The sequence below is a fragment of the Mchenga conophoros genome, linkage group LG23 (assembly GCF_057382185.1).
Source record: "Mchenga conophoros isolate Kocher_MC1m ecotype Shallow Benthic linkage group LG23, M_conophoros_male_GT1.1, whole genome shotgun sequence".
Classification (NCBI taxonomy): domain Eukaryota; kingdom Metazoa; phylum Chordata; class Actinopteri; order Cichliformes; family Cichlidae; genus Mchenga; species Mchenga conophoros.
Genome location: NC_140547.1, coordinates 6,604,026 through 6,618,688, shown reverse-complemented (window position 1 = coordinate 6,618,688; position 14,663 = coordinate 6,604,026). Strand labels below are relative to the sequence as shown.

The following is a 14,663-nucleotide window of genomic DNA, read 5'->3' as shown; positions in this document are numbered from 1 at the left end:
AGAAAACTGAACCTGATGACAGAAGCTTTGAAACTGAAATCATAAACAGTAGCCAGCTCGAGGTTTTTACTGGCAAATATCTGCTGCATTTCTACAATTTCAACAATAACTAGAAAGCTCTCTTTGGTTGCTTTTTGACTCAATCTTTGCCCATTAAATGTTGCTACCCCATTTCCTTGTAAAAAAAATTATTGGTCCCTTTTCATTGACATCACAAAAACCACACATACATTGAAGAGAGAGCTGGAGAAAGGCGTGCATGCTGGGATCAAAGAGGCCAAACCAGAAAGAGAGGACCACATGGCTCCCACAATGCAGCACTTATCCAGAATCTGAATCAGTTGCAGTCTGGACTGTTGGGCTGCAGCACTGAGTCCAAAAATCCCTACTCAAAACTCACAAAAGTGGTTTTATAGTATTCACAAACTCTTGAATATGACCTTATTACACCCTCAGACACCCAAGGACAGAAAAATGGGAGCTCAACACAGTACGTCATCTCATTTTGCACACACCTGGGTTGACCTGTGACGTGACGCCTCCTAACAAATAGACAAGGATGAGCAGGAGGAAGTGAATGTCCCACAGGTGCTTCATCCCAAACACGTGCAAAGAGACAGACTTCCAACCTGAAAGACAAGATGGAAACAGCGGGTTATGCAAACACCTGAAAGACAGTTTCATAAACTCGGGGATAAAACTGTGAACTCTTTGGTGCCTGCAGGATGACCAGATTACATTTTGTACTAACTCCTCCTGTATTCATGGGAACAAAAACATTTGTTTAGATATATAAGAGGAAAATGGCAGTTTAATTGGAAACATGTTTTTATTTCACTCAATAAAAAACACAATAACTGCCACCGAAAACTGGAATTTCCCTTTATTTAGAGCTTTATCGCTCTGTGAAAGAGCTATTAAAATCTAACTGTAGGGATGTTTAAATTTCAGCCAAAGAAGACAAAATAGTCTCAGTTAAAGTTGGGTTTTTTTATGATTTTACATAATGCACACTAATTATAGGAAGAAATGAGGAACGAATAAACGAAGGGACAAATTATGAAGCGAGGGGGAAAGAGACGTTGAGGCACTGAGTCACAGACATGACCTCAGCTGGAAGGCCGCACAGCCAACCAGCCGCCTCCAACTGACCAGTCCATCCAACAACAGAGAGAAACACCTAGTTTCAGCTAGTTTCTCACCAAATCCAATTCATAATCAGCCTTTATTTGTAGCACTTTTTAGATTACATTTACAAATGCTGTGACTGTGCAAATGTAAAAGTGCAAAAAGTGATGAAAGAGATCAGTGAAATGCCAGCGTGCTTGATCTTTTTAAAGGAGACTATTAAAACTCTGAACAGCTTCGCCAGCATTAGCAAAAGCTTCCACTTATGTTTCCGCACTAAATTTGCACATTCCTGATCACCGTGTGTCTGCTTGAAGAAATCAGAACTTAACACCTGAAGTCTAGTTTTGCTTTAACATTTTACAGCGTAGAATACTCTACACGCTGTTCAGCTGTTTGGTAGTAGAGGAAATCAATAAAGCAAGGTTATCTAAACTAAAACACACGTGATGCAAAGCAAAACTAAGAGAACATTGTGGGAATTTTCATAAAGAAACATCACAGTGAGTGTGTGTGTGTCTGTATCGAACATTTCCTGGTCTTCGTCTCGGGCCAAAAGCAACATATTCCTGACATTCTCCCACTGAAATAACAAAAGGAGCAGCAGTCTGGTCAATGAAACAGAGTTTCACCACAGTGCAGGCCTCTGTTCATTTTATTTCATGTTCAATCTGCTGTCATCTGTTTCAAGATTTGCTGAAACTTCAGTTTGTCCAAATCAAACATATATGCGGTACAGGATCTGTCCGCCTATAGATACGCCTGCACTGCAGCATGTGTTTCTAAACATTACCTGACTAAGACGCACACAGGAACAAGAAGTGCACTCAGATTGGACATTAAATGTGCAGGTAACGATAACAGGTAACGATAAGATAAATTCAAAGATAGTGAGCACTCCTCCTGTGTTTTTCATCCTTCATTCAGCTCTGTCACCTAAATCAAACAGTGTATTTTCAGTTTTGAGGATAAATGAGGAGTGTAAGGCAAGGCAAGTTTATTTATATAGCACAATTCAACAACAAGGTCATTCAAAGTGCTTTACAGAGACATTAAAAAACAAAAACAAATAAAAAGCATGATTTAAAATTGATTAAAAAAACAGTAGATAAAATCAGAACAGTTGATAAAATCAGTAGCTAAAATGTAAGTTTTGAAATTTAAGCTTAAAGTGTGGATTTGGTGTTTTATTCAAATGCTGCTGAGAACAGGTGAGTCTTCAACCTGGATTTAAATAAACTGAGTGTTTCAGCTGATGTGAGGCTTTCTGGGAGTTTGTTCCAGATATATGGAGCATAAAAGCTGAATGCAGCTTCTCCGTGTCTGGTTCTGACTCTGGGAACTGATAAAAAACCGGATCCAGATGACCTGAGGGATCTGGAAGGTTCATACTGGGTCAGGAGGTGTAATATAGCTTTGTAGCCCTGAGCTTACACTGTTTTTACAAGAAGTTTAGAATCGCGCCTTATGTTTAAGAACAAAATCCTATCAAAATGCTTGATTTAGCATTAGTTGTACATTAGTTATGAATTCTCTGATTGCTTGAGCACAGAGAACAGAGAGTCCACCCAGTGCATGTTGTGAAACTTATTACACCCTGACTTGCCTCTTTCATTGTACCTTCACACATAATCTCATTGCTTTTTCTTACTGCTATTTCCTGCAGCTTCATGTTACGGCCATTTCCCACTAAGACGCTTTTGCTAAGCTTAATTCCTCTTGGCATTTCGTAGCTAATGAAACACAAACACCTGATGGCTTGCGTGTATGTGGCAGTCAAAAATGTGTTTACCATGTGCTGGAGAACATTTATGTAAAGACTGCCTGTATTGTATGTCGGGGAGGAGAACTGACTTTTGGTTATACATTTGGAGACTCTCAAAGGAGCATACCAGTGTGTTTGCGTGCAAACATACATTTCACATTACTGCTCACCAACTATCAGACAGTCTGGAGCGCTTTAGATCTAAACTTAAATATGTGGACTGACAAAACTGAGCACAGAGAGGCTGAATCCCCAGACCATGTCTCCTGTTGATAATTGGTGGTCCCCTGAGTTGTAATCAACAGATCAAAAGGCCAGCCTCTGAAACACCTCCAAAGCACTATCTCTAAAACTAATGATCAGATATACTTTCAGTAAGCGAGCAAAGCACGCTGTAATCACAGATGACTCCTGTGGATAAAGACAAACTTGAAAAACCTGCAGGTTTTACACAAATAAAGGCGGGGTACATTTGACAAACACAAAAAGTGAGTCTGAAATGTCTTTAAATGACAACAACACCAAGAAAAACATGTTTTAAATAATAGCTTTTTATTCTCTTGCCAAAAGTAAAATGTCTAGCTTTCATTTGTTTGTTGTATGGGGATGAGAGGCCCTTTAAGATGCTGGAATTTTGCATGTTCGCTCCATGTCTGCATGGGTTTTCTTCAAAAACATCCATGTTAGGTAAACTGATGATTCTAAATTGGCCCTGTGTGTGAATGTGAGCATGCATGGTTGTCTAGATCTCTGTGTTAACCTTTCAGAAGACTAATGACTGACACAGGGTGTACCTGTGCAAGTCATTTGTGTACCTAGGAGTACCTGATGTACCAAGGATAGACTCCAGTCCCACCACAACCCTGAATGGATAAGCAGAGGAAAATGTATGGCCTATTATTTATTAAAGTTTTTAACTTTTTCTCAGCTTTAAACATCATTTTTTTAAGGTTTCCTCATATAAATATTCCAAAGTTTAATCAGTAACAGCTTCAAAACTGCAATTTGAAAATGAATACATTTGGACTCTGCTGCTCTGGAGAATTTGGGCAATAAATTTCCTTATCACTCACTTGATACAACTGAACTTCCCCTAAAACTCATTACATCTTTACTCTGCGAATGTGATACAACAAAAATGAAACACAAATAATCATATAACTGTTTAGTCAGTTATAAAAACCCCAGCTCTGTTTTTACAGCAGACGGATCCTAATTCCCGATTCACGGACCTTCAGAAAGTTAGAAAGTGTTGAACAACCACAGATCTCGACATAATTTACTTTAAGATTTAATTGCAGAGGTTTGGAAAGTGCTTAATATGGTAATAAAGACTACTGTGAAAGCTCAAATTGTAGTAAGAACACCGGGAATCTGAGTGAAAAGACTCGGCTCAGCAGCAGCCTGGATAAACTACGTATGTTGTGACAAAATCAAATCTAGAAGGCAAAAAAATGTAACTATAAAGTCTAATCTATAAAAATTAAGCCCGTTTTTTAAGAGTTGTTTGCTTCCCCGGAATATAGCTACACAACTTCCAGGTGTGTTTTCCATACCTGTATTAATAAAACAGCTTTTATTCCCTGTTATAGTAACATCAGATCAGTCCACAGTGCTAAGAACCCAGCACAGGTCCACATTTCTGGAAAGTTCTCTCCGCTCTCCTCTTACAGGAACACGGCAGGAAAAACTTATTCATATCCTATCTCCGTTTCAAAAGGTATCCTTTCCAGGGATTTTTCCTTTGCACTTCCAAAGAAAAATTTCAGACTTTCATGTGAAAAAAATAAAGAAAAACAGAAAGTATCTCATTAAACTATTACTAAACCATGTAATATGATTAAAATATAATTGGTGAGTAATTTTAAAGTGTACTATTATTCATCATATTATGTATATTTAACATTTTCCATAAAGAGAAAATTAGCTGTCTCATTTCATGATGAAATACACAAGTAGCAATGGTGAAGTAAAAGACGGGGAAACTGGAGACCAGCTGCACAAACCCTTCAGAGGTGAATTTATTCTGATAGCTCCTGAGAGACACCACAGGAAAAAGTTAGGAGAGCTGGGTATACACAGACACCCCCACCTGTACATATGCAGAACAACCTCCAGGCCCTTTGTTATTCAGCCTGCTGGAGCACACACGAGATTCAAATTCTCTGAGGTGAAAATGGAAATAGTGTCCCCTTCCAGGTACGATATGTCTGCCATTTTCCTGCTAATTAAACAATCCTTCAACACTAGCAGGCAGAGTTTGGTTTGGATATCACTGGTCTGAGGTAAAGTCTGCTCTCTACTGTGACGATGGCGCCCAGGTAAACCGGGTCCAAATTTGGCCTGCATTTTTCACAACATGCAATCCAGTGTAAACAGCGAGACTGAGAACCACGGGAGGGGAGAAACGAGGTGAGGATGGAAGCACAAAAGAGGTGTTGGATGAAAAAGGGCTATGATTCCATAGAGGACATGTCAACTCATAAACGGAGCTCTGAGGAAGAAGGAAAGCAAGATGAATTATAACGAGCGTGTTTTACGGTTGTTGTCATGGTGTAGTTCTTAAAGTGATGTCCAGAGGCCTCGCTTTGGGATCGGTTATATGTAAAAGATGGATGTAGCCACCGTTACATCACCCATTAGTTAATGAAATCCTGTTATGAACTGTTAGGGTGATCATTTTTGCCAATTTGCTGCAATTTTGGTGTTGTAACCACACTGACGACTGAGAGGCGGGTCTGACTGGGAAACTGAGGGATAATGCACCTTGCCAAACACAAGGTGGACTCCACAAACAAAGGTGTGCTTTTGGATATACCCTTTTACCCTATTAGGGGCTGTTTTCTTAGGAAATTATTATTATGAAGTGTTAAACTTGTTAAAATGTTTTTAAGAAGGTCTAGGGCCATTTTTCTTAGATCTATAATCCAGTGTATTTTCTCAACATGGCCACAAAAAGGTAAGTTTAATTTATCTTTCACACTTTTGGAAGGAACATACATCTTTGATATACAGTTTGTAGTCTGGTACTGTATTTCTGATCCTTCTTGCCTTATAACTTTCTCACTTTGAACATGTTAAATTGCTGACTTAGGCATATCCAAGTATCTGTGTGCCGCCTCACGTTTTAAATTCATAGACATGAGAGAGTCTACACCTCTGATCACCTATCTTTTAAGACAGCTAACCTTCAGGAAAGTCTATACCGGTGCAAGGCCCGCTCAAGGTTCACATTTCTGAAAATAAACTGCGGACACTTCCAAAAGCTTTCAGAAAAAGAACAAAAAATAAACCTGAGCAGAAAGTGTATAAAGCAATCAAAACAAAAGGCTTTAGAGTAGCAGGCATGACACATTTCAATGTGTCCGGGGAAACTTTCCTGTTACAAGTTATTCTGTAAAAGCATACAAATCTATAGTAAAAATATAGTCCAAAGAGGCCACAAAATTTAGGAAAAAAAGTCAAATATATGACTTCACCAGTTTATAATTGTCAAGAGTGACAAGATACATAACAGAGTGGTGAGTTTCACATCAGTTCCACCTTACCGAGCTGTATCTCCAGACTATAAGTTATAAATGCCGAGGCAATAGCTCAAAAGGAAAATTGGCCTCATTTACTGTATTCCAACTCCAAAAGTTTCCTTTTTCCCTGAGTGAAAATGTTTAGCCATCGGTGGGATGAAGAGTCCCTGAGGATGGCCTTTTTTCTGGTTTCATATGCTGCCATAGACATAACTATTCAGCATATAAAAAACAGAAAGCATGGAAATTTCTTCTTTTAAATACATCTGTGTGCCTCCCCTAGGACTGCAAACATCCATCCATCCATCCATTCGCTTCCGCTTATCCTTTTCAGGGGACTGTAAACATAATATGCTAAATGTCATAATGGAGTGCTCTATCTTCAGTCACAATATTAGGCAAGAACCCGATTTTCAGCTGAGGTTAAACTCATCTGTCATTATTAGTGTCATTTTGAAACTCTGATTGTTTATGAAGAAACTTGTTATAATTCCACATCATCAAGAGTTACATTTACATACATATTCCCCATGCAGGAAATCATGACCGCGAGGGGCCTCACCCTCAGGTCGGCTGAGACACAGGCTTACATGTTCAGCCCCTCATGGGTCGATAAGTTAGCCCTCCTGGTGAAAAGAATACTTTGACATGTTGGGAGACATGTTATTTTCCCTTCCTGCAAAGACTTAGATTAGACGATAAATACTTTTCTCCTATGTGTCTCTTTACAAAAAGCTGCTGTCAGCCACTGGTTATATTAGCTTAATCTAATCTAACTTGTTCTGTTTTTCTATTTGCATAGATGTCTTTATAAGTGTGAAAATTGGGTGCTAGCAGGCCAGAAAAAGGCTATTTGACTCCCCAGTCTTGAGTGTTTATCCTATGCTAAGCTAAGTAGATACTTGCAGTAAATTCCTACTGAGCTGTGCGTTCACATGTTCTCCAGGAGGATGAATTTCCAGAGTCAGAAGGTCATTCTTCTGACGTTGTGTTCAAGTGCTTTAAGTCAGAAAATGGAAATAACATGGATGCTACAATGAGAAACTGTTTCTTGCATATAATAAATAAAATAGTTTTACTTGAATTGTTTATGTATTCACTGATAATAAGCTTTCTAGCTAGTCTCAGACAGTGTAGATGGATGGCAAGTAATGTTACAATCTAATACAGTACTACAGATTAAATGATACTATAAAAGTGGTCTGCAATATGTGAATTTCCACGATTGACCAAAAGCTGCTATAGCCAACAAAACATTTCCTTTCATACTCCGCGTGTGCTTTTATGACGTCAAGAACTCGGCAAATCATGTGCAGAACTTGGAAAAGTTGTTGTTCCAACTTGAGGGGGTGTTTTGGTGAACTTTTTCCAGCCGGGAACCTTTTTTTTCCCGATTATTCCAACACCAAATGAATCCACAAAAGAGCTGGATGTCCTCAAAACAGATTCAAATGCAATACTTTAGCACCAATAATGAATTGTTATTTTCCTCTTGACTTACAATATAGTCCAGCATAACAGCTATTTATACATACTGTCTTACCAAGACTCAAATATGATAGAAAACGTGCTTTAAATGTTCCTGCTCGCACTGGGAGTTTTTGGGTTACTTTACATTTTACACAAAATCTTACATGCTAGAGGCTAGACCCCACTCAGGACAACATCTATGGCCAAAGCTATTCAGAGTTATTGCATGTTAGAACAGACATTATGTTTTTTAGAAATAATGACTTTCAGCCTCTGTGATAGGGCTCTAGCCTTTGATTGAAAACAGGTTGTTATAAACCAAGCGGTGATCAGCAGCAAGCAAAGTTTATTATCTAGCTGGAGCAGAACGTTCCTGAATGGAATAACTGTTTGCTCAAATTTCTGTTTCTGGGGTCGATATCAGGTCTCTCTTGGCTAGTTCAGGAAGTGGTGAAGGACAGATATTCCACTCAGAAACCCACAAGGCCGCAGAAAGAAACACACGCACAGCACACACATTTTTTAACCTGAAGGACGTCTTAAATACCTTTGAGGTAAACTGATGAGTCTGGACAATTCAGAAGAATAACTATTCAACCTAAATATTAAGGCAGTCTCACAGGCGCTCATGCACTGATTGCAAAGTCCTCCTGCAGAGCACTCACATTGCCAAAGAAAAAAAAATGCACAGGGATTTTATTTTGTTTTCCCAGGCTTTATATGTTTGTGTAAATAATTTAATTTGCTCGGGAGTAACGGGCAAAGCACACAGAGTAACACTGGTGCACCAGGGCCTGCAGCCTGGGAAAAACTGTAAAGTCAACACACAGGTTTACCTGGCTCTACTCCCTGCCTCTCTCACATACAAACACACAGCAGCATCAACATCTGAGGTTTTACAGGATCCCTCGCATCCCAGGCAAGGCTGGCACGGTTGAGAAAGACTGAGAATTTCACCATCCAGGCACCAAAAACTGTCCTGCCAATATCAGTGGCCAGACAGAAGAGGAGGGGGTGAAGGAAAGCACAAAGGCCTGAGGCTAGGGAGGCACTTAGAAAATTATATCTTCTGTTTTATAATCACAACGCTAAAACACAGGCCATAATTTCTGTCAAACTGTATGACTTCACGTTGATTAAAATATGAAATTTAACTACAGTGCTTTTAGAAAATAAAAATAACTGCATGACAGGTTAATTTCCAGGGTAAACACATTATAATGTCACTGCTCAATTCTTGCTTTTCCATTTGCTCATATTTTACTCTGCTTCCTAGATATCGCCCCTTGTCCCGACTGACTGCACAAAGGCTCTTGATTTAAGAAGCACAGGAAGGATGGAGCGTAATCTTATGCTAATACTAAGCCCACTAACATACGGCAAAGTGGCATGTCTTGATTTATGAGATGAATCGTTATCAGTTTGCCAAATCTGAACACATTTTAATGGCCACTAAATCATTTTGATCTTATGAATAAAACAATAAAACACATCTATTAGCTACCTTGTATTTTTAAACTGGGTTTTGTTGGAGACCTGGAATGTAATGGAGCCTGTCTTTAAAGCACTTCTATTGTTCAAATGGTATCAACTGGTATCAATAGTAGACTGAAGTCTGAAGCCCAAGATTTGGGCTCATAAGGATTACTTACACACATGCTGATCTCATTATCTATTATTAACTTTGGTCAGATTTAATATGAGTAAATACATAAGGCAGAAAATAAGAAAATGCTTAAAAGTCAACCATTATTTTTCTTATCTATTATTTTCCCCTCATTTTTGTTTTCTGTGTTAATGCCAGGAAACGTGGTAGAAAAATTATGAGCATGAGTACCAAATTGGTAATAAGATAATAAGAAGCACTTTTGCACCGAGAGCCACGCCCTGCATAGAGCACATGTACTAGTGTGAGTGTGTTTATGTGCACAGGTCTGATTGCTATTCAGTGCACCCGTATGCTATGCACCATAACCATCCACATGTGCTTTCTATTATATCCTCTTGTTTCTCCCTTAAGGCTGTAATATAGAATCACAGATATTTTATTTTTATGGAAAAGTATGGAATCCGAATTGTATTTCACAACCAGACCCAGGTGGAGCCATGTAAACACACAGCCGTAAAATCTTAGAATGAGGAGCAGGGACATGCATGGAAGAAGGCCCACACACACACACACACACACACACACACACACACACACACACACAATTAAATTATTGTGACTGGAAAGGAAAAACGCCACGGAATACAATCCTCTATTGTCCACATAAAATGTTGTGACATGTGGGGAGAAGTCCTTAGTTACATGCTTAAATGTGGGATATCTTACACCACATATGCAAATGTGACACGGCAGACTTTAAATGCTGCTCTGCGACACTGTGGATGAATACAAGATTCCGCTTCCTAAGCAATAGTTTTACAGTAACGTGAAACCCAAAGCTGAAAAGCAAAGGTCCTTCACTGCTTCACTGGTTGGAGACAACCTCTGCCGGATCTCTTCACATAAACAGTCTGTTTTTTGTTGCCTTCGTGTTGTTTATTTCCTTTAAAAAGCTGTGCAGGGGAAATATTATGTGTCACATCTTGTGTCGAGGCGTCTTTTTTGTTTTTTCTTTATTACTGAGTCACAAAGCTGCTTTATTTATTTATTTATTGTTATCCTGGAACAGCAGTCACAAAGCGCTGTAGAAGAAACACCATATCACACGCAGCTTTGTGACATACTGTCATATTTCACTTTGTTTTAAGCTTCGCAGAAATTTCTCTATTTAAAAAAAGCCAGTAGTCAAACTCCACAGAGCTGGAGTAAGTGGTTCAAAGCATAAGGCAACCTGTCTTCGTACTGCTTGCTGACATGATGGCTTAAAGGCTGCGTAAGGCGGTTGTCCCACCAATACACTATGTAATAAAGCAAAGGGGTTTTTCTTTTACAGCATAACTGTGTACAACGCATTCAGCCAGGAGCACACCTGTTGGAGTACGCCAGCGATGGTGCCACTGGGGACTGAAACTTGCCTGAGGACACGAACTGTTCAAGCCAGTGTACAAGTGCTTGTAAAAAAAAGGCTGTAAAAATGGAGAAAGAATGTGAGAACCTGCAGGAGAGACTGAAGCGTCATTTTTAGCACCCTCAGGCTGACCGGGCACAGAGTTTTACCTGCAAACTCCACCAAAATATTTCGACAAAGGCACAAACTGTTCATTGTGAATATTGTGCAGCTACAGGCTGTGTTTGTTATGTAAGGAGAGTAGCCCAAAATCTATGAGTGGAGATCCAGTTTGATTGAATATGCAGGCCCTGAACTTTACAGCTACACTGTCAGATTGGAAAAACAGCATCTCACGCCAATTTCCATCTCCCCCGTTAAAGCAGAGCTCTATCCGCCACACGGCGCCCAGCTCAAGAGCACTTGTGCATTGAAGCCATTTGACTGTGGCAGTTGGGGCTGTCTTAAATTTAAACAGCACACTGACTCACAAATATCAGTGACTGCCACTGAAGTGAATAATATATAAAAAAAAATACATTCACTGCCACCCACTTTCAAACTGAAAGCGCATTCTTGTCCAAAAGGTCACTAATTAAAACAGAATGATTTCAATAAATTCTTTTGTATTTTTTGTAACAGGATCAAATAAAAACAAGTCGACACAGCAGAGCAGATAGCAGTGGTTCCAGAAAAAAAGGCCGGCGTTGTCCATGCAGTGACAACTCAGCAGTGACAACTCATTCAAAGCCAAGACTGTCATTTGTACCCAGCAGCAGCAGGCTGCAGCGAGTCATGAGGTTTTTCTCATGTTGAGATATTGCCTCAGAGTGTCCCTGACACTCTGTAATTAGGGAAGGCATGAGAGAACTGAGGTGAAGAGATGGATGATGAGCATCAGACAAACAAACAAGAAAAGACTTCCACATGTAAACAGGAGAAGGAGGACAGCTGAGGACACGTGCAAACAGAGAGAGGAGGATTTCTGACTGCTTTGTGTTAATGAGCACCTCTAGCTTGGCTCCTTTATAATTACCTAGCTTTCATGATACACATCGAGAATAAGCTCTCTCTGGACAAAAGCAGCGAGCTTAATAATTATTCTACAGCGGAAATTAAATATATGTTTTCCATGACTGAAGACAAATCAACATATAGTTTTCAGAGAAACACCAATTAGACATACTCAGAAATAAGAAGGACAAAGGTAGACTTCTCTGGGTTACACGTTGCGTAATGCCCCTCAAAAGAAAGGTGATGATATGGGTGGTGGTTTGGGCAGGGTCGAAGTTCAAGCACATGTGGGATTACAAAGTCAACAGCGCAGTATTTTAGCCATGACGTTCCCTGAAATGGATCTATTTATGCCAAATTACAGCATGCACCTCAGCTAACGAGCGCACAGCTGGTTTTCTCCTGCCAGAGGCATTGATTTGAAAACACTTCCAATCAAACAAGGTCAGTGTCGGGTTACTGCTAAGCTAAGTAAGCACCGGGTGCCTCTAGTGCAGTGTTTTGAAAGTAGGGTTGAAATTACAACCTTTGCTGTGGTGTGTGATTTGGGTCTGTATGTGAGGATGTCAGTCAGCATCAAAGCTCGAGACAGAAGGGTTGCTAATTGAAAGGGCGTGCAGGAGAAATGCATAATTCCTCCTGTTGCTTCTTTTATTCTCTCTATCTGGGTGTGCGCCTATATGCATCTGCACACAGCTGCTCATCAGATACTGACATATATGGAGAACAGAGTGATGGCATGTGCTTAAACCAACAGTCTGAGCAAGTAAAATATATGGGTCCACTCCCCTCTTGCATCAACCACAAGTGTTTCATATATTTCAACGTAATAGGAAATAACTTCTTTTAATTCTGCTTTGGCAAAGAACTCAATTATTATGATAAAGATGGTTTCCTATTAACACAATAACACGCCAAGCAGGGACACAACAAAGAGAGCTTAAAGGAAAAAGCCACACCCATATAGTCTTACACTGCAATAAATCCACAGTTTGTTGTAATCAGTACATTCCTGGACTTAATTTGCGGTGATGTTATGAAATCTGACTTATTGCTTTCTTTTGTCTGTTCCTACTCTATTACTTATTTGGTCCTCACAGAGAAAGTGTCTGATCTAATAGCAGAGATAGCATTTGCAATTACAGTCCTGCACAGAAGTCACAGCCTTGTGCCATCAACAGTGTCTCAGCAATCAGCTCTAATAAAATAGTGCATTTTTTTGTCAAATCACTTCAGATATTATGAAGCCACTGGGGTCAGCATCAGGTTTTTGCATTACTGGAATGAAAGTGCTTGTCCAGAAAAGAAATCCATCCCCATATTAGACCCAGACTACATACGCATACCTGAGTATCAGCGTGACCTTCCTCTAACAATTATTCCATTGATCAGAGCCACCTCTCATGACTGTTCACCTCAGCTGGGCACCGTGGTTCAAATGTCAAAGCTCTGAGCTCATAGTCCATATCCTGCGCTCTTCAGCAAAGCACAAAAGCGACCTCTGTGTGAACATCTATTACCCACATACCGCAGGATGATACCTACATACCACCTACGTAACACCTACACCGAAGTACACACATCACCTCAGTGACACAAAGGCGTGTTTTTTTTTTTTAGAAAGCTGCAACTTCAAATTTCAACATTTCACCAGGTGACCACAGAGAGGATCTAAGCAGCATGAAATGAGTCAGTTGTTTTAGTTTTCCAAAACTTCCAGGCCACAAAAACACACACAAAATATGTGTGAGTTTGATGCACGGCAGCAGAAAAGAAGTCACATCATTTTTTCATTAGCTATGCCCGTAAAAATAATACGCACAGTCATTCCGCACAGAAGAGAGGGGTTTGTATGATGAAGTCAATACCGCAACATACTCCAAAATTATATTTAAGCCAGTCAACAGTAGACATGTGTGTTGTCTTAAAGTTACAGTAAGCACATAGAGAATAAAAAATACTCCACATCGGAAGATCTTAGCCTGCAAAGAGAAGTTTGCATTATATTCTTTCCTTCAATTTTAATTTCCATTAGAAATAAAAAGATTTTTAGGAGTGAAAAGAAGGAATTGGCCTCAATCACATTTGAAGTCAACCGCAGAAAAGCCAAACGGTAAGTAATAGCTTCTGTTGAAAACAGCTGCATCCACTGCAGAGCAGACAGGAGTCTGAATGCGGCACCGCATCGCTCTGTTCTGCTGTCCACTCTTCTCGTCTGCCATGCAAACAGAAGCTGCTTCAGTCACAAAAGTACACAGAAGTCTGGATCGCGTGTGCAAACGGGCCTCCCAAGAGGAAATAATTCAAGGAGAGAGCCAAGAAAGCTGATCAGTCTTAACAGTCCTAACATAGAGAATAAAAAGTTGTTGTTTTTTTAAAGTAAAAGAAATGAGTGACTTACTTCTAAGAAGGTTTTATTTTCATTTCAAACCATTTGTTCACTGATGGTTTTAGATTATTCCAGTGAGACGCAGGCGGCTGGATGTAACCCTCCAAACCTTGCTCTCTGTTGCTCGCTCACTCTCTGTCCGTCAGTTGCCTTCACCAGGACTCACTGGGCTGATGTAAGACACCCCTGCAAATAGGGGGGGGGGGGGAAAGAGGGAGAGAAGAGAGACAGAGTAAGAGAGAGAGAGAGCGAGAGAGGGAGGGAGGAAAAAAATCACATTCTGTGGATTCCTGGGAGTTTGCCAACGTCCCAGAATTCCACATGCCACACATAAGGTTTCAATTAAAGACACACACAAAAAATCCAAAGCTCAATCA

At 39.9% G+C, this 14,663-nt stretch overlaps 1 protein-coding gene across 3 annotated transcripts in view; it reads right to left on the bottom strand.

Annotated features, from left to right (window-relative positions):
• Window positions 1-14,436, bottom strand: part of ddr2a (discoidin domain receptor tyrosine kinase 2a) — a 31,468-nt gene extending 17,032 nt beyond the window's left edge. For all 3 annotated transcript variants that reach the window (XM_085265310.1, XM_085265309.1, XM_085265311.1), the window contains exons 1-2: window positions 14,299-14,436; window positions 516-629 (exon numbers count right to left, since the gene is read on the bottom strand). In XM_085265310.1, the coding sequence (XP_085121436.1) occupies window positions 516-597 (82 nt within the window). In that variant the 5' untranslated portion in view covers window positions 598-629; window positions 14,299-14,436. The remainder of the gene's footprint in view (window positions 1-515; window positions 630-14,298) is intronic.
• Between the last annotated feature and the right edge of the window lie 227 nt (window positions 14,437-14,663).